This window comes from Molothrus ater, chromosome 1 (assembly GCF_012460135.2).
Source record: "Molothrus ater isolate BHLD 08-10-18 breed brown headed cowbird chromosome 1, BPBGC_Mater_1.1, whole genome shotgun sequence".
NCBI classification, from domain to species: domain Eukaryota; kingdom Metazoa; phylum Chordata; class Aves; order Passeriformes; family Icteridae; genus Molothrus; species Molothrus ater.
This window is the reverse complement of record NC_050478.2, coordinates 68153554-68181023: the sequence shown is the minus strand read 5'-3', so window position 1 is coordinate 68181023 and position 27470 is coordinate 68153554. Positions and strand designations below refer to the sequence as shown.

The window sequence follows — 27470 nt, the reverse complement described above, 5'->3', positions numbered from 1 at the left end:
TGTAAAGAAGTTCTTTGTCATGTTGAAGTGAAACTTCTTGTGTTTTGGCTTATGGCCTTTGCTCCTCATCCTGTTGCCAGGCAGCACCAAAAAGAGTCGGGCACTATCCCCATGACACCCACCCCCGAGATATTTATATGCATTAATGAGCTCCCCTCTCAGTCTTCCCTTCTCCAGACTAAACAGGCCCAGCTCCCGCAGTGTCTCCTCAGAGAGATGCTCCAGACCCTTCCTCATCTTTGAGGCCTTCCACTAGACCCTCTCCAGCAGCTCCTTGTCTTCCTTGCATTGAGAAGCCCACACCCAGCACAAGTACTTCTGACTTAAGGTAGGGACAACCTCTGTCCTATCCCTTCTTCCTAATACCCCATACCCTGGCGCCTTTGCGGCAGTCCGGAGCCTGGGGGCTGCCCATTCCCGGCGCTCCGAGCAGGGCCCGGGCCCAGTGCCGGGCCCAGGCCCGGTCCCGGTCCCGCTGTCGCTCCAGGGCACGGCTCGGCTCCTCCCGAGGCCGCAGCTCCCCGCGCCCCTGCCCCAGGCACGGCCGGGACCCCCCGCCTCGGCGGGGATCCCCGCGTCCGCCGCCCCCCGGAGCCCTTCCCCGCACCTGTAGCCGTAGCAGCTGAAGCGCTGGCTCTCCCGCAGCAGGGCGCGGTACAGACGCAGCACCTGGGCACGGCTGGACGCTGCCATGTTGCCGACACCGAGCCGCTCCTCCCGCGGCGAGGCCCCTTTTCCCCGCCCTCCCGCCGCCCGCGCCGGGCGCAGCCGCGGCGGAGCGGAGCCGCAGGGCCGGCGGTGAGTGGCGGAGCGGGGCGGCAGCGGCCGCGGCTCGGCCCGGGCCCAGCGCAAGGCGCGGGCGGGACGGGGAGGGGCGGGGAAGAGCGGCTCCCCGGCCGGGGCAGCCCCGGCAGCGGTGGGCTCGGGGGACTCGGGGTCGGCTCCCGGGTCCCGCCGGGTGGGGCCTGCCCGGCAGCTCCGGCGGGGATCGCAAGGCGCGACTGCCGCGGGGTGCCTCTTGGGCTCGGCTGTGCTGCTGTGGAGGGCCCGGGGGCGGGGAGGGAAGGCCCGAGCGACGGGAAAACGAAAGCAGCGCTCAGATGCCGTGCTCGGCGGGGCCAGCAGCGCCCTGTGCGCGCTCCGTGCTTGGTTGGTGTGCCGCCCTGGGAGGTGGGTGCTGCCGGGAGGAGAGGGATATCGGGGCTGGAAGGGAGCAACAAGTGATTCGTGCAGGGAGTTGCCTCGGAATCGCTGTATACGTTTGCAGTCAGAGTTCAGGTACTGGAGAGGATCCAACAGAGGCTACGAAGATAATTTGGAGTCCAGAGCATCTGTCTTCATGAGGAGAGACTGCGGGTGCTGGGCCTACTCAGTCTGGAGAACAGAGGACTGAGAAGGGATCTCATTAATGCGTATATGAAAGGTGGATTACAAGAGGGTGATACTAGGCTCTTCAGTGAGGCCCAGCAAAAGGATGAGGAGCAGTGGCCATAAACTAGAACCCAAAAGTTTCACCTCAGTGTGAGAAACAACTTTACATTAAGGATGGCAGAACAGTGGAACATGCTGTACTGGAAGCTTGTGGTGTCTCACTCTCTGGAGACATTGAAAACCCACCTGGATACATTTCTTTGTCGCCTGCTCAAGGTGACACTGCCTTGTCAGGGGAGTTGTACTACATGATCCTCAGAGGTCCCTTCCAACCCCAACATTCTGTGATTCTCTGAAATCACTACAGGCAATTGCAGATGTACATCTGTGCTAGTGTACCAGGGCCTGTTGTGTTATAGTGATATTTGAGTTGTTCCTCTCTCAATACCTATTTTAAAGATGAATTCTGTTATGTAAACCACACATCAAGCATCCTCTTTTGCTCTAAGTTTTGCTGCTGCAGAATGAACTTAACTTTGTAACTTGCAGGTATTATGCCGCAGCTGTATTTAATACTGATTTTTAAATTTTATCAGCAATTTATTTAATGCCATAGAATCATCAAGGTTGGAAGAGACCTTTAGTCTCCAGTCCAACTGTCCACCCTGCACCGCTACTGTAACCTCTAAACCACCTCACCAGTGGCACATCCAGGAGTCTCTTGCACACATTCAGGGATGGTAACTCTACCATCTCCCTGGGTAACCTATTCCAATGCTTGACAACCCTAACAATGTATTTTTTCCCCTAATATCTAACCTGTATCTCCTCTGTCTCAGTTTAAGGCCCTTTCCTCTGGTCCTCTCACTGCAGGCACAGCAGAAGAAATCAGTCCCCACTTCACTAGAACCTCCTTTCAAGGTATCACGATAGAGTTCCTACTTCCTTCACAGTTTTTTATTTATATAGTGTTTAAAACAACTATCATGTAGATATTTTACATGTCTCTGCAAAAGTGCTTCAATTGCTGCTTCTAATTTAACTCATGTTTTATTGCACATGCATTTGAGTATTATTGTCAGTTGTACATCTGATGCAATTTACAGTTTGTGGCAAAGAACTAAAATATTCTGTGCTTTTGGATGTAATTAGTATAGACACATGAATTTATTTCAAATTTACCTTTATGGATATGCTGTGTTTTAGCAGCCCTTTTAAATTTCTGGAAATGGGGATTTTCTGTATGTAGAAAATTTTCTGGATATTCTCTTTATCAAAACCCAAACTAGAAATGTTACAGGAAATGTAGAAAAACATATGCAGCTGCAGTACTGGGAAAAGCATCATGCTTCTGAAGCCTTCCCTTGTAAGTTACCAACCAGTGTGTTTTGGGTTAGGTCTTGGCATTCAGGACACCCACATGGAGAAATACAAAGCAAGCATGCCCTTCATTTGCCAGTGGGACCAACCAAATTGTCCTTGTAGCCCAAGCCATGTTGTTAAAGCAGATTGCCGTGCCAGAAGCAGAGCCCATCTGGGTGCTGGTGCTCCCCATCTTTGCAGCTGTTGGTGGCTGGCCAGCACCAGCCATAATACATGTTATAGCAGAACTCTGGCTTTGTGTCCACAGACTTACCATCTCTGAAAGCAGCAGTGGCCACCCTGCCCTGTGCTATGAGGGTGGGCTTCAGACAGCTTAGAGCAATATGGGTCTGTCAGGTACAGAGCCAAACTGAGGTTGGAGAGTTTAGCAAAGTTACCTAAGTGATGCCATTCTGTGGATGTGTGGCAGTTGTTCCATCTAATTTTACACCAGCCTTCAGGTATTGTTGGAAATACTGTTTTCATGGTGAAATCCTCAGCTCTAAAAGATGAGGGAGTAATTGGGTTGAAAACATTCAGCAAATTTTGTTTACAAGAACAGTATTAATTTAATATTTGAAAAGTAATTAAAAATTATTTTTAGATAGCTTCAGATGATAATCCTGTTCCTGAAACTCCCTGACAGTTTTTGTGACTTTTATTTTTAATTTTTTTTTTAAGGTAACCATGTTTTTCTCTTCAGAAAGCCTAGAAACGTCCTATGTTTAGAATAAACAGTAAGCTCATGCAGTGCATGATCAAATGCAAGGTAAATTTATCAAAGGAGAAAAGTCTTTCCTCTTGTCTCCTTTTTTAGCTTAACCTTTAATACACTCAGGGAGGGAAGATTAATTTTTGTCAGAAAGGAGTCACCTTTGTGCAGTTGGGTTGGCACTGTTAAGTGGAAAAATGAATTCCTTTTTTTTCATTTGTTGTTGTGTTTTCTTGGAAGCGATGGGTTATGGTCCCAGAAGTTGTGTCATTCTGCAGGAAGTGGACACTGCTGTGGTTGGGATACAGGTGGTTCTGCTGGCCTTTGTTTATGGCACCACTGCACATTCAAAGGACAGACAGCCCAAATGACCACTGTGTGTCCTATGACACTGGAGCCTGTGTATGGGGAAGGAGCAATAACCATTTCATTAACTGCCTCCTCATTCCTGAGGGGAAAACCGCACCTGGATTTAGGGTTGGTGATTTTCATTTCTACAGAAGTCTTTGCTTTCAGCCTTTGGTCTGGGAAGGGAGGTGGCATGTGCCTTGCATTTCTGCATCTCTTGGGATAAATAAGTACTTTGAGAGGATATAATGGTATCAGTACCTGGAATATTTCAGTGTGTACTTGCTAAAAGGGGGGAGGGGAAGGAGTTTGGATGAAGTACCTGTAGGGACTGTGGACTGGAGTGGGAAGAAAGAGCTGTTCTATTCTCTGGGACATATTCAATATCTTGTCATCTGTTGCTGAATTGTTCTTTGTGGTTCCTTTTTTCAGCTTCATGACATGGCACTGAACACTTTCAGTGCTTTCCTGGTATGCTGCTGTTGGTTTTCATTATTTTTCTCTGGGGGTCAGAACGATAATTGATTGTTGTGATATTATAATCTCTTCAGTAATTGTTTTTCATGCTATTTTTTCCATGTTGCAGTGGTGTGGTGTCTCTTTTCTTTCCTTGTCTTAGCTGCTGGTTGATAGGGTTGTGCACAGTGAGATCCTACACAGTGTAGAGTAGGATCTTTAAAAGAAGGATTATAAATCACAAGAATTTTGGGATTTCAGGGACAAATGTAACAAACTGTAATTCAACTGTTCTGTGTGGTGAATTAAGATTTCCACAGTATCATCAGGAGGCCTTGACTGACTCTAGTATTTAAAAAAAATTGTATTTAGTTGGTTGCCCTGTAGAAAAGAACATTTTTATTTAGGAGGAGAAACTTCCATATTTTATATTCAGCTATACTCCTGAATTCTTTGTGCATTAAAAAAAATTCTAACTGGAAGTTCAGAGGGAAGAAAAAAATGGTGACAAAACTCTTCTCTCAGTTAGCTTTTTGTGAGTTACCCCATCTCTTTCCAAACTGAATTGCAGAATGTTGTGTGCTGTTTAAATTACAGTAATAATTGTAAGGACAGTAATAATAGGAAAACCAAAACACAACCAGTAGTGCAATTCCTGTTGTAATACTTGGTCTTCTAAGGGAACACCTGTTTTACCACTGCTCCTAAACCTTTCCTGGTTCATGATCTCTTGTGCTGCAGGCATCAGACTAAAAGAAACCCTGAATTTTGTTTTCCTTCTTCGCCACATTTTAACTTTCTAATTTCCTGTGACTTAAGTCCTCCATAGGACTTCATGGGCATTGTGTAACCTGACAATTAAGGAGCTGGACACTTCACCAGTCACAGGATAACTTCTGGATCCATGAAAGGCAGTATTACACACCATATAGATTTTGGAAGATGTTTTTAGTGGACATATGTTGGTAAAATCCTTTGAAATGCTTGAAATAAAAATACTATAAAAGTCCAGAATTAAAAGGATAATTTTGTGTTACAGGCAAAAGAATAACTAATAGGGGATTAAAATTACCAGTAATGCTTAAATAGCTCAGCATGTAATAGTTGCATCAAACGCAAATGACACTTATAAACACTTCTAACCTTAATGCTGATGAAGACAAGAACACAAGAAAAAATTAACATATTTTTCCTGTGTGTTTTTTTGTTATACTGAAATCTTGCTCAGAAATCTAATCATGAGAAGCATAAAGGGGACAGGATTAATGAAATGTTCTCATCCATGACCTCATAAATTCAGAAATACTTTCTTTGCTGTGCTTTCCAGTGTTTTGTCAAATTTTGCCTTAAATAACTACTCGGTCTGTGAGAAAATATATTCTACTTTATATTGTATTGCTGTTAAGAAATGTTTTCTGATGCTCATCCTATGCCACCCTCTTCCCTGAGTTCATCCCACTTTTTCATTTATGCCCCTTTAGAGTCACGCTGTGTAATCCTTCTCCCTCTTCTGTGATTTACACTATCATCATATTTCTCAGTAGCTGTCAGCCAGCCAGGCTAAATGATGTAGTTATTTTGATATTTTTTTCTGCCCTCTTTCAGAGGATATTGAAAATTTTAGCTTAGGAAGCAAACTTAGAAGTAAAACAAGGAGTGATATTTTGTTTAGGAGCAATTGAGATTCTCTTTGTAGCTGCCCCTGTGTATTTTTTGCTGACTTGGGATTTCCAGTTTGGCAGGTTGGTTACAAATGGTACTGCCGATCTTTTGAGTTAAAGATCATGATTGCACTTAAGACACTTTGCTAGAGCAAAGTTCTTTTTTCTCTTGAGTTTATTTTTTGTCATGTATAAACGTGTATGTGAGTGTGCACATGAAAAACATGTAAATATGTATTCAGGCATGTACACGGTCATGATGTAGTGGTAAAGGTCTTGCCTTCATCTCTAATTCTCCATGTTTCAGCCTGGGGATTGGTGCACAGCTAACACAGTGATGTGGGGTTTTCTGCTTACCCAGTCCCGTGTCTCAAGGATGTGAAATCAAAGACATCCTGCTGCTTGTGTGCATCCCACTTCTGCTCGCTGAATTGTGGGCATGGCCTTTCTTGTCAGGTGACACTAGGGGCTAGCTCCACTCAAGGACTCCTGCTTAAGTCCTCCATGAAAATCTGCTTCAAGTAGTTGTTTTCTTATAAATAATTATTGTGTGATTATTTGTTGGAAACAATTCCTAGATCAAAGTATCAGTAGGTGTAGAAGTATCACGTTGCTATGAGGTAGTTTGGATCTGATGTAAGGAAACACGTTATCCAAGGACATATCTTTCTTTTAGTGAAGGAAAATTAAGCAAAATTGTTGTTTACAGTGGATGGGTAAATCATCAAGGATTGAGTGGATTTTAAGTAGGCAATCTGTTCAGTTTTCTGATTGTGGGAATATGATTTTCCACTTGCAACACATTTTCATTTTATATGGTGCTGTGCATCCATGTATGACTTTTTGTTCCAGTAGCTTGGACTTTTGATCCAGGAGAAAAGTAAACAGTTTGAATGGGAAGCTGAAGCAGATTGTTTCCAGAGATGAAAGAAGACTATGGAGCAATGCTTTAATTGAAATAAGGAAAACAACATAGCCATATTAGGGATTGTAGTAATGGTAGAGTTTAAGATACTTACTTTTGCATGATCTTTGACATTTTTGATCTTTCATCTTGTGTCACTATTGGTTTTATGTCCTCAGAGCTCTGACAATGAGTGATAGTGCATTAGGGACATGTTCCTGTGTATATCATGCTTCTCATGCATTTGTAAGATCAGCTGAATTGTCAATACTTTCTTACATGCCTTTACAGGTCTAGACAGAACTCTCTTTGCATTTCATTTCTGCTTCTGTTTTTTATATCTGGAGTGACTCTGTCAAAATTTTTTTTCAGCCTGAGAAGGAGCAAAGTACTGACTAAAGCTAGCAGGCAAAAGAAGCAGAGCTGAAGAAAGATTATCTCTGCTTGCAGGTAAATAAGTAAAAATAAATTTCACTTTCTGAATCTTTGACACCAGCACTACCAGCCTGTTTAGTTAGTAACAAGTTTTCAGTCTCTCTCCATTTTAATGAATAGTTAAATTTTAATTTATTTCGTAATTTAAAAAGATCTTTCTTCATCTTCACCAACTGCTAAGGACATGTATGATAGCTATATAAATTTGCTTTCCATATAGAATTCATTCATTTTCTTACTCCTTATACAAAGAAAATTATGAGACTTGAGACATAAAGATAGGTGTGTAACAATAATGAGAGAGAGAGAGAGAAAGAGGGAGAGGTAGAAGATAATAATCTTCTGAAGAAGAAATTCAGAATTTATCATCTTTATATTGGAGTATGTCCAGATCCTTGAATATAATCCCTTTGAAATCTGCCTAACTACCTAGGCAATAAGTTGCTGTTCAGTGTGAGAAGAGGTGACAAATTAAGTTCTCCTCATATTACATGCCAGTTATAATTGATGTAGGATAGGATAGGATAGGATAGGATAGGATAGGATAGGATAGGATAGGATAGGATAGGATAGGATAGGATGCGCTGGTGAATGGAGAATGAGCTCAGGGATCTATGGAGAGGCAATAGTTAGGACTTTACAAACCCCACCATTACTTCCAGTCTCTTACCTACATGACCCCATGGCAGCATCAGTGAAAGGCAGTGTGTGCCAGTGGCTCCTAATAAGGTTTGTGTCTTCCCTCCAATGAGTGGGAAGAGTGGGAATGAGTGTTGATTTAGATGGGGATGCAGACCTATGAAGTGGAGCTGCTAACTTTCCTATAGGAATGGGTTTACATTCTGCTGAAAGGTGGGAAACAGGAATGGGGGAAGAAATAGTTTGAAATACTATTCTGGGAACATTTGTGAGAGTTCATCTATCTGAGGCTTGAATTAAGTATCTCCTTGTTCTACAATTTCTGTGATTAACTTTTTCAGGTATGTTTTGTAGCGTAGTATTAGTTTAGACCAAGGTCAGGTTGTGGGCATTTTTGTTGTTGCTGTTGTTGTTTTATTTTGTTTGTTTGTGTGTTTGTTTTAATCTGGTGGTACACATAATTTGTTTCCTTTAATTAATGTTTATGCACTTGATTTTAATTATTGTTTAACTTTTTCCTTTTTTGGAAATGGTTCCTGGTCAAGTAGATGTGCTGTGTCTAAAATGGAAAAAAACAGATAACTAGAGCCAATTGTCAGGTCCTCACACAGATTTAATAGTACTTTTTTTTGTGTGTGTATATGTAGGATTTCAAAATTGATTTGACTTTCAAGAAAGTTTTCAAGACCTTGACTGAGAGTGTTACTTACTTTTGAGAGAATTTGCATAATTTTTTAAATTGCTTTCTTACTTATTTTGACTATGAACATAGCTTTTTTTAATGTTTGTTTTAACTTTGATTTTATTATACTAGTTAGTTACAGTGTGAAAATTGCATAATGCATTACACCAGCTCTTCCCATGGGAAGGCAGTATTGTAAAATGGACAGATATGGTATTATATGTTTAAAATTACCACATATTAAAAAGGTAATTAAATATTGGCTCTATATAGGTTTGTTGAACTTAGAATAGCTGCTTGCTTTTTATGTTGGCGCACTAACTTTGTACAGTTTTATAAAAGAATGTTGTTCTAAACATATAGATGTGGCTTGAAAGAGGTTAACTTTTTCTGTTTCCCTTCTGTCCCTCTTCCTCCCTGCATAGATTGTGGTTCTTGTTCCACCCTCCACTTCCACTTGCAGTGTGTCTTATTTTTATACTGCCATTGTATCCCTGTTCTGTTGTGGTAGGTTATATTCTTAATATAGTATTCATTCTACAAACAGAAACTCTGCTGGAGAGACTTGAACTAAGTATGTGGGAGCACTATGTTTATTCTAGTTACTTTGTCAGACTTCCTGAGTTGTTTTTGAAAGGATTCATTTTTAATAAACTAAATTTAAGAGATATTGCAGATTCTACCAAATCCTATTTTGTTGCCTGGTATTAGGAGTTCATTTGACCCCAGTGTCCCCTGGGGTCCCAGTCCTGACCCTGAGTGGCAGATCCTGCTGGGCCTGTGTGGAACAAAATCTTTCAGCATGTGGCACATTGCAATTCTACAGATGGTTTTAAAGAAAACAAGCCAAAACAATTATTATGTTTTAATTTTGATTCTCTCAGTATGTAACAGATGTGGCATTAACTGAAGATTGTTTTGTCATATGTGACCTTGAGCTATAATAACATCTTATTCTTCATTAATAATAAAACTTGATTCTTTCATGTTGTTATTTGCTTTACTTCCCTGACTTTCATATCTTCTTACACCTAGTCAATGTGTATGTCTTGGCTCAGAATGCAAGATGAGAAGATGTTGTCTTTGGTATCTCAAGACTGGATGGAGGAATACTTCTGTGTATAGTCTTAAATATATATATGTATATACAAATATACGCACACACACACACACACTTCTGTGCCGTAGTCTGAGATGTGCATTCTGAGTTCTGTCTTAAGTTTTCTTTCATGAGGCTTGTTCTGAGGGGAAGTGTGGCTTGCAGATTTCTGGTGTCACAGAAGGGTTCTCTGATATAATTAAAATATGTGACTTTCTCAAAGCTTTTCAAACAAAGATTTTAGTTTGTTCGTTGAGCTGGGCTTTGTCTAGAGTAAGTATATCAACATTAGCAAGCCTTACAGAGATGTTCCCCAGGAAGATTACAGATGTTAAAACATTAAGCTGCTTGGGAGCCTATTTTCCTAGGGAGCTGTGAGTGGACTCAAGTGTTTCCTATTTTCTAGTTTTAATGACAAGGAAAGAAGTTAGCAACACTAGTCTTGTTCTTTTTAATGTGATACTTTAAAGCCATTTTTTTTAATCTGGTGGTAGTGGGACCGCATGAAGACACAATTTAAATCTGTATTAAGTCATGCTTGTCTTGCTTTGCTTGCTACAGAATATTTTGGAACTAGTTCTTCTTTAACGAGTTATTGGAGATGTCAGCACCTCTGAAATGCTGTAAAGGCAGTCATGTTCAGATGTAATCAAATACAGTGTTATGAGGTAGGTTTGCCTGAATAAATATGAATCAATTCTGGCTCTAAAATTTTAACAAAATCATAGGACAGTTGTATCAGAAAATTATAACAGGATTGAGCAAATGCATTTTAAAATTTGACTTATATTTACTTGAATAGGCAGAACTTTAATTGAGGGGACTTATATTTATCATGAATGTTTATCAGCAGCATTGTTTATAATTCAGAGTCAGTTGTTGCAGTTGAAGTATTTGTAAGGAAAAGACTACTTTTTTACCCTTAGGCTTTAAACATAGTTAATACGTTTATTTAGCTGTAGTTACAGAAGGTGTTTCATAATATAAGTAGAATTTTTGCAAATCAGGTTTTCTGTCTTTTCGTAACCCATATACATTCATAACTGTAGAATATGCAAGGTAAAGTTTTTAAGCTGGTTGATGGAGGTTGGCTAGGTAGTTAATTCTTCAGTGTCTTCTTGGGTACGCTTGTCCTTAAAAGAGTCTTAAAATAAGACTTTCTTAAAGCTTGTCCTTAAAATAAGTCTTTCATCTTGCAGCTCAGCAGTGTATTGGAAGACTGAGGAGGCAGTACACAGGCTTGATAGTCATGTGGAATTTAGAAGGGGTACATTATCCATTCACCTGTGGCAAATTTTAGTGCTGCAATCAAGGAAATAACAGCAAAGTGTTTAAAAAATAAATATGTAAATAGAGTAAATAAGTTTGCTAAGGAGACCAGGTCAAAGGAAAGCAAACTGAAAATGTTAGCAGTGCAATCTTACTTCATTTTTGTTTTACCTTCTGAAATTTGTTTTGCTGTGAGACCAGCTGTATCGAGACAGTTACTGTGATTGTGTGAGACTTGCTGGCAGAGCTGTCTGTATTGTTTTCAAATTTTGCTGTTCATGGAGTCCAGCATTTTGTGTAGGTTAAATGGGTTGGAATGAACTGTGTCATTTAGAAACTGATGTGGTGAGTTGTTTTGGTTTTTTTCCTTTTACAACATGCAAGTCAATACTGCACCCTGTGTAGGCTAGCTGCTTTTCCCTATACTTCTGTTTTTTTTTTTTCATGCTTTACTCATGTTTGCACCCCATGTGATTTGGGATCAACTGCAAATGATGATACAAAGTTTCTAAACAAATTTAGTTTGCTGTAACATAGCAAATTTTTTAAATTCTAGCTTAAAACTTTGGGTTAATAGTTCTTGAGAGATGAGGGGGTCTTCTGCTTCTAGACCACTGTAACAGTTAGGGAACACAACAGCCTAAGTCACTAACATGTAAGTGGGAGAATAAAAAAAAATCTGGTTGTTGATTTCTGTTTCAGTCAATAGAAAAGAGCTTCAGTGATAAGAAATTGTACAAAAACAGTAAAAGTTTTCACATTATGAAAGAAAAGGTGTTGCAGCAAATAGAATTTTCTTCTTAGTAGGTCCCATTTAACATTTCAAAGACAGTGGGCTCTTATTAAGGAGAATGAGCTGATAGCAGTGTTTTAAAGTATAAGTATCTCTTTTTCTTTCAAGAGCAGTATTAGCACGTGGGTAAATTTATAGGACTCAGTTTTTACTTGTATCTTAAACTATAAGTCTGTTGTCCTGTAACTACGCCATACTCAGGCAAGGGCTGAGTTTAAGGAGCATTTCTTACATGTCTGGACTCAGTAAAAAAGCCCTGCTAACATTGGTTTTAATTCGATGCCTAAAAGTGGCTCTGCAGAAAACGTCCCTGTTGAAGAGAAACAGGAGAAAGACGGTACGGATTTCAGTCATCATTTTCTGACATCCCTCTCTTTACATCTCTTCCGTCTCACACAGTGGTTGAGAGAGAAGGGGCAAGTGTACTGGGAGATTATTTCACATTCTGATTCAGGATTTTAGGACTCCCTGAGAGATGATTTCGCCTTGTATGGGAATAAAATCCTGCAGCTCTGACTCCCTGCTCATGAAGTTCCCAGTGGCACAACAGAGTTGTCCAGGGCTTCTGAGTAGGTTCAGTGAAGGACACCTGAGTTGTGGCAATAGAAATTGTAGTAGTACCAGTCCCTTCCCATTGTTATTAGTGTGTTTCTCCAACATGAAATAGAAGGAGCTGATGATTAACAAAAAAGCCTTTTCCAAGAGGAAATGCTTGAAATCTCTCTTAGAAAACAAAAGATGAGAGGTGGACAACTAGGCAGCGCTGCATACATAAATGTTATTGGAACTATGTCAAAACACCATTTTTCATTTAAGCTTGTGTCCCTGTACTGCAAAACCTATAGATGGAATGTGAAGTGTCAGGCATAGATACTATTCTTCCTGTTGAAAGCTGACAACTTCAGTTTTCATTTAATGGACTGTTCATTCTTGAACAGGAAAGATTATTTTTTAAAATTTAATTTCCTGTGTGATACTCATTGCATTTGAGACATCATGCAGTGTCTATTAAAAGTGATGCATATATTAAATTGCCAAATAAAGATTTTAGAGCAACTCTGCCCAGCTCTGTTCTAAAGAAATGAGAGCCTTTAGGCTGATCTGAAAGGACGTTTGCTGAAACCATGGCTACAAAGCACCTGGACAGCACTGGGAGATGAGTTTTGAGAGGATAAAATTAAATTATCACTTTTAATACAAATATTTAGTGAAAAAGAGAATGTGAAAAAACATTGTTAATAAGAATTGAAGCAAAGGCTATTTAGATAGGTTTCATAAATGTTATGTCCAGTTTACTGAAGTTGTTTGATGGTTGTGACATTGCATTGCAAATGTAACTAGAAATAGATATTTGATCTGAGCACTGATTTTTTTTTTTTTTAGATGACATTAATTTGTCTTTCTGTTAATCTTTGAAAGCCTTATAAATTTAGAGACCTATTTCTAGTACATTGGACTAACATTTTACATGCTCAGGTATGGCATGATATTGTTGCAGGGGTGAACAGCGGGACACACAAATAAATTTATAATGAAGGAGTATGTGTATGAAAGAGACAGTTGAAATCTTTTCAAGCTATTGATGTAACAGTAATATTAGTAGTCAGTTTTCCTTCCAAACCAGGAATAGCCTCTAATCCACCTTCATTGAAAAGATTACTTAATTTTATGTAATGTAGTCAACTGTCAAATAATTAATTTAAAATTCAGATCTGAGGGGAAATACAAAATCACAAAATCTGTAGACTCATATGGAGTCCTCTTCACTTTCACACAGTTGGAGTGCTTTTTGATAAAGAAGAAAGAGGATGGAGTAGCAGCTAGATGTCTGGAACTGATCCACAGTTCATTGAATTAAATTGAAATTTTTTTTCGTTAACTTTGATCATCCTTTGATTGAACTGGTATGCATATGATTTAATTAGTAGCAAGCTTGGGAAATGCTGGGATGTTGGCTTTTCTAGTTCCTTACCTACTGAGATGGTAATTACATATACCAATATATTTGTGTGTCTATGATATGGCAAGTGCAGAAGTACCCACAATTGACTTTCCTAGTGGTGGACCACCATTTTAAAAACACATTTTATGCTAAACCTCCTTTTCTTCCTTTCTTTCTAATGATAAGATCCAATCTGCTCATCTTTCATTCATTACACATAAAACAGATCTGTTTCTATGTCATTGAAAATGTTTGTATTCTGGAAAAAGGAGCAACTGTAGCTTTATCCTATGTCTAATTTTGAAATACATTAATTCCTTCTCTCCCCCAGATGTTATGTTTAACAGTAAGGGTTAAAAATGCAGTTTTGATAGGTTCTGTTTGCCTCAGAGCAATGAGGTTCTCTAATAGCAAATGTTTAATTATCCAATAGAGTATATTTTTATCATGGATCACATTGATGGCATCTCTATTAATGCTACCATTTAATTTATTTATTTTTTAATTATGTAAAACAGTGCACCTTCATGTTGGGATACCTTTACATTTATGCAAGTTTGGGAAGCAACCAGAGAAAAACTCCTCTGCTAAGGGCAAGTCTGTAGGCAAAGCTATTGGACAGTCATAGTTGAGAAGGGCTAAATTTCTTCTCTGAAGCATTTGAAATGTTTTTACCTTGTGAAAACAGGGTTTTTACTCTTTGAAATCTGTTAGAACCAGATTTCTATCACCTTATTCCTTCCTGTATTGTTTCTTATTAGGTGAGCTGCCCCGGTGTCTTTCCTGGGGCAGCTGGTGAAGTTAGGGTCCTGCTTGGGAAAAGAGAGGAGGGGTGGTGGTAGCTGGCTGTGGATGTTGGCACTGGACACAGAGATTCCATGTAGGTGTGTCCTGTTTGCTTTGGCAGACCCTGATGTGAGTCTGAATGATTTACAGTCTAAAAGTTTATGAAATCTACCAGGCTTCTTATGGATTAGTAGCATAAATAGGAATAGCTGGTATAAAAATTGAGGGAGAAAGGCTTATAAGCTAAGACCACACTTTCTCAGTTTAGCAGATGTGTAACTAGCCATAAATCTGTCACTTTGGTTTGCTTATACTTTTGGTAGTTTGCACCCAGCTTGTAGCACAATAAATACGAATTCTCTAAGGTGTCAGTTACATACCTGTCAATGAAAACTAACCTGAAAAATTAGGTCTGTGTCAAAAACTATTAAAAGGAGCCTTGATTATTTATTCTCAAGGGCATTTAAGAGTTACTGAAGCAGCATTAAATACTATACCAACAAGATGCTGAGGTTTTAGATAGTATTTTCCCTACTGCTTTACAGGAAAATGTTTTGTAGCAACTGCAACATAACACAGAACATAGGCAGAACCTTTTGTGGCAGACATTGCCTTCTCAAATGAGCATGACATATGCTTAGGCCGTGCTGATGTGTTGTTTATCATCTACAATGATTTTGGAGTGTATTGTAAAATTGTTTGTGTGCTTGAGGAAGTGATCCAAACAACAGAAAAGGAATTAAGTAGGTGATCCAAGTATTTATTTGTTTTATATGTTTCTAGCTGCTGTTTGATGAGGTTATATTGCTACTTCTGCATTTGCACTTGAGAAGGGATGTTGGTAAGCCACTGTTTTTTCTCATTTGCCTTTGTTTCACTACAAAATTATTAACTCCTTTTAGAAGGAGAGCAATATTTTTAAGGTACAAATCTGAGAAACAGGCGAATAAAGTATATACACAGTCTACTTTTTTGGTGTCAGACAGAATTAAAAGTAGAAAAATACTGTTTAATATATTACTTAATGTATTGTGAAGCAAGATATCCTATCTTGCTTGTTATATATTTTGAGACAGCATAGTTGAAAAATCAAGATATTATTATACAAGTTGGGAAAACTTTTCTAACTCCGTAACAAACCTTCTGCTTGATGACTGCCACAAGAATTTCTAGGATATAATTGAAAAACAGTTGTCTGACCTCTACTGATTAGGAGTTGGGATTTGGTTTCTTATGCTTGAATATGTCAGTTCATCAACTTCTCTGGCTCTGAAATAGCTTATTGTTTCTGTGTGTTTTTCTGTGTGTATTGTTTTCTGTGTGCCTCTACTGTTTCAGAAAAACCAGTCATCTTTGCTGTCATGCCTTCCAACACTTTTGAAAAAGCAAACCCTTAAAAAGCAATGACTCTGTCTTCTGCCCAAGATTACCCGTATTGAAATGTGCAGTTTGTGTTGCACAGCCCCCCTGTGCACGTATGGTTTGACTCCACAAAGTCTCTCCAGCAATCCCTGCTCATCTATAGTGAAATGCAGTGGCAGCTTGTTTCAGATTTCTGGTTGGTAATCAATCTGTTCACACTTAAATGTGTTGCAGCCTGGCGCAAAGCAGGGACTATCCTGGATGAATGATATGAGAGAAGTGAAGTGGATGTATGTAAGTGTCATCTGCCCCCAGAGTGGCAGATTGCTTTAGCAATGACCTTTATCAGTGAGAATAGACTAAAGTTGTATCGTTTTTGAGAACCAGAGTGCTACTTCCACTGAAGCTGTTGCTGGGTGTGATGTTTTGCCATCACTTTTTGAAGACATTGTTAGCTTGAGTTTAATACTTTTCTAAAAAAATTCAGGTTTTAAGCAAAAAGGCCTAAGGAAATTATGTCTCCAAGATGGTATTTGTGGGTCTGCTGTCAGCCCTCTTTTTTCCACTTCAGTTAAATTTCACAGAATGTCTGGGTCACCAGAGACAGCAAGGTACAGGTGGTGTGTGAGAATAAAGGGCTTTATGAAGAAGATAAACCCTATAAACTCCATAGGCAAAGAAGAGGTAGCAGGATGAATTTGTCCCTTACCACTGTATCTGCAAACTAACTTTGCCTCCAAACACAGAGGAAATAAACTTTTGCTAGTTCTGCTGCTTGCAAAGGAAAGCTTACTGTAAACCTGAGAATGAATTATGTTCTGTTGGCTGACATCTTACAGAAGAGGAAAATAGGATAGTGCTGTCTGAAATATTTTAAAAGAACTACGAATGGATGCTTTAAGAGAAAACATTGCATATGTTGTCTTTTAGAAGAATAGTGTGTCTGCAGGAGAGAGCTTGTGACAAATGATGCTGTTTTTCACAGTCTCTGCGATGATTAGCAAATATTGGAACATAATAGAAGTTATCATCAACTGTAAATGTAAACTGTTAGATTGCTGCAGAGGGAGGAGGCTGCTTAGACAATAAACCTTACAGTAGCACATCTACTTCTTTAAAGCTGTCAGCATGTTGCCATCATCTGGAAAAGTATACACAATAGCTCTTCATAAACCTATCAACTTTTCTGCATTAATTAACATCTCAATTTGTGGTATATGGCATCTGAAATGAATTATTTTAAAGTTAAAAATCTCCTGATTTTGTGGTATAACACCTACCCTTCCACAACTAAATTCTGAATTACAAATATTCTAGATGTTTGGAATGAAAATCCATAACTGTGAAAAATAATTTTTAAGAAAGAGCTCAAAATCAGTTAGTATTTCACTTTTGTAGTGTTGGTAGCCAGATGCAAAAAGAAAAGGAAAGGTAGGACCTTTACAGTGCATCATGTATTACAGGTCAGGCATAGACAAAGTAGATAGAAGTAAATAGTAAGTGCAGTTTCTGAAACTTGAGAAGTGGCTGTGTAAGTGTGAGATTTCTTTTTGTGTGACTTGTGAACCTTTAATATTTCCCAAGTTTTGCACATACAGTATCTGCCCATTTTCCCTTTTTGGAAACATCATTTAGGCAAACTCTAGGTTTGCTTTTGTGTATTAGCAAGCAGTTGTTTTGTGTGGATCTCTCTGTATGAAGAAATCATGGTGGGGAGAGCACTAAATCCAAATGAGCCATAATTAGGTTGCCCAGAGAAGTTGTTGAAACTCTTGCTGGAGATTTCAAATCCAAGTAGGGAAAGTCCCTCTGAGTGACCTTCTTTGGACAGGGTTTTGAACTAGGCCACCTCCAGTGGTCTTTTTGAACTGAAATTATTTTGTGATCCTGTAGTTCTGTGAAGTACAGAAGTAAAGCTTGTATTAATTTCTAAAGGAGATTGATCCAGGGGTTATCTTCAAAACTCATCCCTAAGCTTAGTTCTGGGACCATCCCTCTCTTACTGTCATTAGATTTTACTTTCCTTGTGGGCAGTTTTACTGCTTAGTGCACTGTATTTGCCATGAGAAGTAAGAAAATGGGAGATAGACCTTCACCATAACTGGTGCTTTAATTCTCTGCAGGACTTGTAGCTGAGATTTTAGGCAAGGTTGTGCATGTTATGAGTGTCTTTGATGGGAGGGAGAATTCTAGTTGTTAAATCACTGAGTTCTTTGTATCAGGATCTTACTATCCTGGAGCTCATACTTCTTTCTGAGATTACTAAGTTGGAATTTCTGAACCAAAAGAGAGGGCTTATGCATCCTGAAAGCAAGGTTCAGCACAAACTCTTTTCCTTGTACAGTTCATTTGTTCAGCCCTGAAATTTTGCGAGGGTGTTTAAAATTTCATTTCTCTAATCTTCCATTAGTACTATAAAGCTCCTCCTTTGTGGTAACTGTCACCAGCAAGAGGTGAGCAGTAGTTAATTACCCAATTTGAGAATTGGGTATCTGCTTTTCCCATTCCAGGGGAAATTACTGCAATTCCAAAATACAGTGGAGAAATGCAGCTCTTGCTGTATTTTCTGTATGTGTCAAGACTTTTTGAGCTGTGGAAATATTCCAATATATGCTTCAACAATTAGTAGAGTGGGCCATCTGATGCAAATTTGATTGCTCAAGCATTACAGTACATGGAAAATACTCTATGCAATTTGAAGTGGTTTGACAGAATAGGATATGTTTTTTTGCAGTCCACATTCCCCATGTGCACACCTGCAGAAAATACACAAACACACATCCTCCCCACCACACCACTGCAGCCAAACTGCCTGCCTTGTGGAGTTCCTGCCTCAGGTGTGCATGATCAAGCCAGAATCTGCACTTAAGTGACTTTATTCTGTTCCTGAAAGTATTCAAAGTACTTTGATTTTAAAAAGAACGCTCGTGATTTCATATCAAATTGTTTTCCATTCCTTGAAACATGAGGTGCTGTATAAAAAATAAAATAAAAGGCTAGTAGAGTTTTTTTGAGGCAAAGCATATATAGGTAATATATTTACATTGTGAAACTATGTCTTACTATTTACATCACTCTTAAAATATAGTATCACTAGAATCTAAGATATGCACCTGTCAAACTGTACCCATTCAGAGCATCACTGATGATACTATATAAAGATGTCATCATCAGATGTGAATACAGAATTTTTAGCAAACTGGGGTTATACTTCCTACTGATGGTTGCTATTAGAGATTCCCTTCTGATGACACATCTAGCACCTTCTGATATTTACAATCTGTGATTTGCATTTGGAACTAAACTTTTACCCTCACAGCAAGACAGAGCATAAACAGAGTGAGATGTGAAGCAGCATTTCTGTAGAAAGTTTTTTGTGGAAATTCTTGAGAATTCTCTGGTGATCCCAAAATAAATTCCTACATACAAATATACCACAGCCTGGGGGATGAATGTGCACCAGGCACTGATGACTGCTGTGTAACTCAAGTAGCCTTGTGTCTTACAGTCATCATAATCCCTTCTTGTATAAGATAATAAAGAAGCATAAGTACTTTTAAAAAGCTGATTCTTGAATATTCAGGGCTAAAGGGTCTTGGCCGACCAAGGGTCTGCTGCTTCTTGCAACAAGACAGCTCTCTGCCATTGCTTAGCAGGAACAGAATATCTTACAAGTGGCATGAAAAACCCGAAAACCTTTTATTGCCTTCTCTAGGTGCTAGAGAAAAAGATGGTTTTGGGTTCTGTTCATGACCTCACTTTCTTTTTAGTAGTTGCAAGAAAAAAATGCTCTATTTATTTTGTCAATGAAACGCTGAGTGCTCCAAGATGAGATTACCTCAACAGAGGAATGCACAACCTTTACGACAACAAACAGCTTTACCCAGATGACTTATTTGCTGAAAATAATTAAGGATGTCTAGGTAGCTGAAAACTCTTATCTACTGTGCACCAAGAGCATCTGGTTTGGTTTTTGCATTTGTTTGCTTTGCTTACAGAAGTTTCTTGATTTTCCAAGCCTGCCAGGAAAACCAGCAGAATTATTTAAGCAAAACTCCTCCTAGCATACTACAATAAGACCAAATAACTAGATTCACACCCTTAGAGTAGATACACAGCTCAAAAGCAAAACCAAACACCCTTGATTCAGTTGACACAAGTTGATTTCTGGTGTAATATGGGAGAGAACAGTCAGTCTGTTTCACCTGTCTGACAGCAGGCTGGTTGGATTTTGCCAGCATTAGGACTGATGTCCTGGAAAAACTCTGATGTTCCTGACTTAGAGTGGGAACTGAAGTAACCTGATGCCAGCATCAGCAAAGATTTCATGCATTTAATTTGTTCTTCCACTTTGGTTGAAATAATTCCACTTCATTGGTCCATGTCCTAAGGAATTTTTTTTAAGCAGGTAGATACCATACTTTTACAGCCACTTTTTTCCCAACTATCTGTATTTGTCAGTAGAAAGAAGTCAAGATGAATTTATTAAAAAGATTTGATGGTACATGACAAAACTGGGATTTTATACTTACTGTGTTGTTGATTACCCATTGATTGCTCTGTTTATATGAAATTAAGACCATTTTATAACTACTGGCCCTTTAGGCTCTGATTCAGATATTTAAATTGGAATGCATCCATCTGCTGCTTGTACTTCTATAAATTACAGTTTCCAGAAGTGTCATTTTTATGGGTGGGCAAGTTAGCAAGTTATATTTTTGGTGACCATTACTCATTCTGGTAACCTGGGTGGAGAGGCAAGGGAAGAAAAACTCTTCTTTTACAATGTAGGGAGCAGATACCAAATAATGGGTTCAAGAAAAAAAGATCAGTTAAACAAAGCTGGAACCATTTAAGGTCCCATGTGTGATAAAATTTCATGTCGAAGAGGAATCATCATAAAAGATCAAAAGCTGAACCTGCTTCCACTGAGACAAATGTAAATGTTTGTTCCTAGGGAGATTTTTGAGCCTAAATTTTACAGTCCTGAAATATTTTCAAGTCTGGGTAGAGTAATCCTTACTAACTAGCTGATTTAAAAAGAAAATTATTAAACTTAGTGGGGTTTAGTTGTGTTTGTTTATTTGTTTGTTTGGGGTTTTTTGTTTTTTTTTTTAATGCAGGCTTTTAGCAAAGTGAAAGGTTTTCAGAGATTAAAGTTTGGGAACATGTCTGGTTCAGTGATTACAATTTTTCTAAAATATATTTCAGTGTTGTGCATGCTAGGGGCAGGATGCTCTCCTCTGGGAGGTCCTCAGAAGACCATTATAAAAGGGATATGAAATGGTGTCAGTGGAGTGATACTACTTAGAGGCATGTTTTTTCTTATCACAATGAGAACAGTTCAATGCTTGATAAAATGAGAACATATGTTGTATCTTTAAAGAAATTATTTTGTACCATTCTTAGAGATGTCAGGAGAAGGCTGTGGCACCAGCTGCCTCTGTTCATTCCTGTAGCATGAACAAAATCTCTCTGCCATGGCAATGAACCTTACTCGTGTTGGAACACACATCTTTTAAATATAAGATGCAGTCAACAGAAGGAGGGAATAGAAGGAATCTTTTGCTGCTAACACTGAATGATTAACATTATAAAAGCTTTAAATTTTATCCTGGCTAATTTTTATAACAGAAATTAAAACATAAGAATGTCTGTTTCGCATTCAAATTTTCAGTGATTCAGGCTTTGCTGCAAGTGTTTCATAGAAATACTTATTTAAAAAACCCAAACCAGCTGTTTTAGTTGGACTAGAAAGGGAATGTCACATGGAAAATGCTACAGTTAAAATCCTTGAAAGTTTGTTATCTTTGGTGGAAGGCTTTGTTTGTTTGGATTTAAACTGAGCCTTCTGTTTGGTTTTGTATCAGAGAATTCCTGCTCTTATTATTTCAAAAAGTGTGGGCCAGTTCACAGGTGAACAAAATTGTGTTGGTGAGTTTTTATTACTTAACTGTGCTCATGCTAAGACAGGGAGTACAAAGCAGCAGAAATAATGTGCATGGTTATACTGTGGTGTTGTCTTTTGTGATTCAGCTGGAAGAGCCAGCTGGTATTTGGTAAAGGTGCTTGAGTCTATAGGAACCAGTGCAGTACCTGCTGGCTTTGTTTTGGTGAAGTGCTGTTTGGGAGTTTTTTAAAATCTGTTGTAGGAACTATGAACTATGACTGCATGTGTACAGTCATTTACAGAACTCTGGCTTATGTGGATATGTGTCTGCTCACATCTTGTGATTTCTGTCTCCTCAGAATTGCTTTCTGTTGTGTTCCTCTTTCCCTTCATGCATGTTTGTATATGCATATTTTAAGTTTCATTCTGTCATATTTTTGTCAGATGAAAGCTAAAATTTAGTGCAAAAACATTTATGTGAAACATTTGCAAAATGGTAGTAGCTGTATTCTGGCTGTGTACAGTGGTCTGTCCTGTTCTGGATAATTTTGTGTGAATTCAGACTTATATTGCTTTTATGGAGGTGGTAGAATTGAAGATATTAAACAGACCAGGGTATTTTCCAGTTGTATATGTCATGTATGAAAACTAAATACACCATTGAATCAAAAGTCCAGCTTGGAAGTGTCTCAGTTTTAGCAAGTTCAAATTTCTGTTCCATACTCCTACGCCTTCATTACATAAGCAGTGGTTGGAGTTGATAAAGGTTAGTGCTAAAGAGGCATTTTGCTTTCAAACTCATGAAGGCAGACCCATCTGCCTGCTTTAGTCTTCTCTTCCATGCCATTTCTTTTTGTAACAGTACATCAAGAGACCTGAGCATTTCTCATTTTACCTCCAGCCATGTCTGACCTCCTTTCTCAATCCACTCTTAGCATCAGCAGAATGGTTACTCTTTGCCATTTGTGGTGGACAGTAGAGGAGGTAAACTGATCTTGTGCCGTGGTTCTTGAAGTTCTTTTTGAATGGAGATGGTTTCTGCTGCTGTTACCTCCAGAGGAGTGCTGACTTTTCAGACTTTGAAGTGTCTCTCATTCAGGGTTTTGCTATCAGTCCATTCAGTTGGTCAGAAATATCTTTCTAAAGACATTTTGAAAGCAGTGGTAATTGCAGAGCTTTTGCTTGTTTAAAAGGAAGTTATTGGAGCTTTCTGTCTTCATGAATTCTTACAGCTACTGACTTGCTCCATGCTTCCAAGGGTCATCTTAAAGCATTATTGTGTTCTCAGCAAATAGTTGCTAAGCCATGTAAGACCCAAATAAATATTTTAAACAAACAGGTCTGCTGAAAATGTGCCAAGGGAATTATATTCCTTTGTATTTTTTCTAGTAAGGGTTATTTATTAGGGTGAGCAGATGGGTACTGTTCATTTTTGGCATTCATTGATAAGCCTGCTACCTCTCCAGGTGGCACTACAAAAACGATAACACTGTGGCACTGCTCCCATTTTATTTTTATTTCTCTCAGGCTAGTTAGTCACCTGTCTCTGTTCTCCTCATTTAGAGACATCTGCTGGATTTTTTTGTTTCTGTTTTTCTGATTGTTCTCTATTCTAAAGTCACCAAGGCATCTCAATAGGGGCTGATGCAAAGTCTTTGTTTGCTTGCTGAGTATTGGACTCAAGGATATCTTCTTTTTGTCATCTTCTCTGTAGCCAGCTTGCAAGTTTTATTTTCCCCAGCCTGCCCTTATGAAGTAATCCATACAACACTGAGTTACTAGTGGACTGTTTTACCACTTTGATGATTAATATAGGGGTTCTCTTACTTTTTTAAAATGTAGAAATATTAAAAGATGAAGAACTATTGAGAATCTGTCCTCTGTTGCATTTGTTATCATGAGAGAACCTAAGAACATAAATCTGGCACACAGAAGTTGGACTCAATGGTCCTGATGGGTCCCTTCCAACTCAGAGGACTCTATGATTCAAAGTTATTAAAAGACAACTTTGTCTACATAAAACTACATTTAAAAAAGTTTAATCAAGAATTTATTTCCTTTCTGAAGAGGCAAGATAGGTAATATGCTTCTAAAATAGCAAACCTTTTATTGTGAGTATGGGAAGTTGTCTAGACTGTGTTTGGACCTAACTGTGTGGGACTAACCCACACCCATGATCAGCATGCATTTGAAATGTATCACCTGACTGGATTTGAAAATGGATGAACAAAAGCCTATGCTTGACTCCACATGAAACATCTGTGGCTGAAGGGCCAGGTCACAGTTACACAGCTCTGCTTCCCTGTGCTGTCCTACTCTTCTTTCCATCCTCCTTGCAACCTCATCCTTGCTTCCAAGAGAGCTCAGCTTTCCCATCCCTTTGGAGAGCCAGTACTATGCTGCTGGACTGTGTCACCAGGTTTCTAGCTGTGGTCACGAATTTTACTGTCTGATATGATATTAAAACTGGTCCAGGCAATACTGGAAGAAAGGTGAACACAGATGAACATCTGTGCCTTACTGAACACCTAAACCTTAAATGTTTAAGCACATATAGTGTGTGGCCACAGATATAGGAAAACCTGAGACATCTGATCATCTTTAACTCAGAATTACTTATTTGTTACTTGCTAGTTATTAAGATTATTGTATTATGTTGCTCTTAAAGTTAAATTACACTGATATAGTAGTATATATACTATATGTTACATAGTATATAGATTTGAGTTTCAGTTCCAATTTGGCTTTCTTGAATATTTTTACTGGAAAACAACAGAAATCTTTTTTCTTGCAGACATCTGGGATGCCTTCTTTTCCCCTCCAGGCATTGTGCTGCAAGCACATCCTTTTGCAGCTCTTGCTCTCAGCTGAATTTTATATTGAATATTGAATTTTATATTGAATATTGAATACTGCCCAGTCGTTTTCATGACTTGCCCCTACTCTTTCTCCTCCTCCTATTAGTTGCAATGTAGTTTGTTCTGTGTAGCTGTTGAGAATTTCTCTTGCCACCAGCCATTTAATTAAGGAAATCTTGAACACCCCATTATCCTCATTAGGTTACTGCATTATTTTTTCATTACCTATCCTTATATCCATACTTGCTCCCCTTTGTTAAAAAATAGCCATTGTCCCTCATATAGAAAAAACAGAGATAAATGACAGATGATAGATTTGAGGACCTAAAGAGCTATGTTCTACATATTAGGTTCTTTGGTGGTGGTGGTGGTGAGAAGTTTTATAGTTTATTTTTTCTGAGTACTATAATATCTATTATATAATACCTATTTCTGGTAGTGTAATATCTATTCTGTGATTTATTCTAGGAATAGATTATAGTAATCTGTTCAATCAGCATGGATTTGAGGTCCCTGAGAACAGATGCAATCCACAGGGATAAGGCTACTGGATAATCAAGAGTGAAATATATAATATTTACATAATGTTATATTTTTACAGAGTATTACTTGGTTTTTGCAACTTTTCTTCATCCCAGTTTGCCTCTGGGGAATTGCATATTTTATCCATGGCTTTGAACTGTTGGTAACTGAACTTTTTCTCTACATGATTATTCTGGGTAATCACTTTGCATTTCTGTAATATTGAGCTTTAAACTACAGTAAACAGACTGAAGTGATGATAGCAGTAGTTTGTCGTTTGGGATGCAGAACCATGTCAACATAGTTGAATTTAGTTTGACCGCAATGATTCCCCTCTGCACTTTAAATGTCAGTCCAAAAGAAATTATGTTTTCAGGAAGAATTTCTATACAGAAGGGAATTATCCCAGGTATGTGGATTTTAGCACTGATGATCTGAACAAGGAACAGAGTATTCCACTTGTGTCAGCCAGATTTGCTTGAGGGAGAAGTTACATTTGTTTTCATCACTGGAGTCTTTATTGTTTTTATTTCAGGGTAGGTCACCCACCACAATTTTGAAGTATGATATGGAAAGGTTTGGAGCCACTTTCTGTGGCTCTCCACTAGCCTCTTGTTGCAGTGTGTCGCCATTTCCTGTCTCACCTATGCCATCCCCCTCAAGGATGCCAACCATTCCCCCTCCCCCTTTGCCCTCCTGCCTGGCACCTTCCAGCAAGGCGTGGTGTGATTGGCAGATGCCCCCCAGGCCTGGGCTCATTGGTTTGTCCCAGCGTCCACATCCCCTGACCCTTCATCTGCTCACACCTGGTTGGCCCTCACCTGTCCGTCTGTCCCCCTGTCCCCGGGGCTTAAAAAGGACATGAGACCATGCGGTCGGGGTCTCTGCCGTGGTTCTGTCCTCGCTGCCGGCTCTAAGCTACCATGCTACAATAAACTCTGGATCTAAGCTACACGGCAGAACCCGCTCCTTTTCTCTTCGCCTTCATCTCGTCTGAACCTTTTCCACCAAAGGTAAACTGAGTTCCTATTTTGCCTGGACTTGTTCTGAGCGCCCAGCTGCAGCACCTAGCCAGCCAAAGGCATCTCTAGGGTGAAAAACGCCACAGCTGCCGCCTTTGGTCCAGCAGCGAAGCCAGACGAAGCCAGGCAGGACACACCCCAAAACATTCGGGGCTTAATATTTAATAGCCTCTGAACTGAGTCACAGGATGTCTTGGGTAATGAACAATTTGGTTTTAACACAAAAAGCCTCTTAATGAATGTGACAACTGAGGACCTCACATCTTTCTTCTCATTTCATTTCTCACAATTCATTCTCTGTTCCAATTTTAGAGAAATCTGCCTAGTGCATATAAAAAGGCCATCTTTTGGAAGGAGATCAAAAGTGTAAACTCCAAAGTAATCACTGGTAACCTTTGTGAGTGCACATTTTTAATAGGTTTTGTGACAAAACTTGCTCCTGTCCTTGTTTGAGGCAAAGTAGCCCATCAAAATGAGGAAAATTTGAAAGAAAGAGATTGTCAGTTCTAGATTTCCCCCAGTGACGTTGCATATCTTTATTTATGTATAAAGTGTTCTCCTTTACTGCAGATGTTCTACTTTGTGCTTTTGAAAGCATCCTACTGTCAGTTAGACCAGTGCAGCTACATGAAGCTCCTGACCCATAGGTTAGTGCTCTGTCTCACAAAGAACTCAGATACCCTCATCTAATGAAGAACTTGAGGTGGAGAGGGGATGGCATGCTAGCATGGGAAATCTTGGCATAAGACTTATGTCTTTTTGAAAAGGAAAGATGAAAACATTAAATAAGTAAACAAATATATGAATAAATGACTACTAAATATTTTAGAACTTCACTCTGCTTGGGAATTCACCTTAAAGAAGGTCATTTAGAGATGAGGTAAGTAGAGGGAAAATGCATATAAACCTTCAGCTCTACAGGTCCTTAAAATACATGTTTTTATCCTCCTTGTTGTTTTTAATATGAAATAACAAAGTTCAACTGTTACTGATGTGAAAGTAGGAGGGAGCTTTATATTATCTAGATTGACAGAATGAGTGGGATGATCAGAAGGATTTAATCTATTCTTTCCAGTAACTTCTGTCTAGGGCAGGGCATAACTTGCAGAGATGTGTTCAGTCTGTGTGTAAATACTTCAGTTAGTGGAAATCGTGTCACATGTGCTTCCAGGTAATTTTACAGAAGAAGAGAGACTGGAGAGTATTGTTCCTTAGTTAACTAGAGAAAAGCATAAATGAGCAACAGCTTGTAATCAAATATATATATATATATATATATATAAAATATATAAAAATATATATAGTTTGTAAGAGTGTGTGTATGCACATGTATACACATATGTAAATAGCACAGACA

General features: G+C 39.0%; 2 protein-coding genes and 1 long non-coding RNA gene across 3 annotated transcripts in view; 2 read left to right on the top strand and 1 right to left on the bottom strand.

The window, feature by feature from the left end:
- The window catches only part of LYRM4 (LYR motif containing 4), an 85903-nt gene extending 85186 nt beyond the window's left edge, over nucleotides 1-717 (bottom strand). Inside the window, exon 1 of the mRNA XM_036401389.2 lies at nucleotides 608-717. Within this exon, the coding sequence (XP_036257282.1) occupies nucleotides 608-693 (86 nt within the window). The 5' untranslated portion in view covers nucleotides 694-717. The remainder of the gene's footprint in view (nucleotides 1-607) is intronic.
- The window catches only part of FARS2 (phenylalanyl-tRNA synthetase 2, mitochondrial), a 230322-nt gene continuing 203543 nt past the window's right edge, over nucleotides 692-27470 (top strand). Inside the window, 2 exon segments of the mRNA XM_036401383.2 lie at nucleotides 692-798; nucleotides 2211-2292. Coding sequence (XP_036257276.2) covers nucleotides 692-798; nucleotides 2211-2292 — 189 coding nt within the window.
- LOC129046661 (uncharacterized) lies at nucleotides 3689-9556 on the top strand. The gene is made up of 3 exons (XR_008508317.1): nucleotides 3689-3922; nucleotides 7187-7264; nucleotides 8996-9556. It is a non-coding gene; the product is annotated as an uncharacterized LOC129046661 (long non-coding RNA).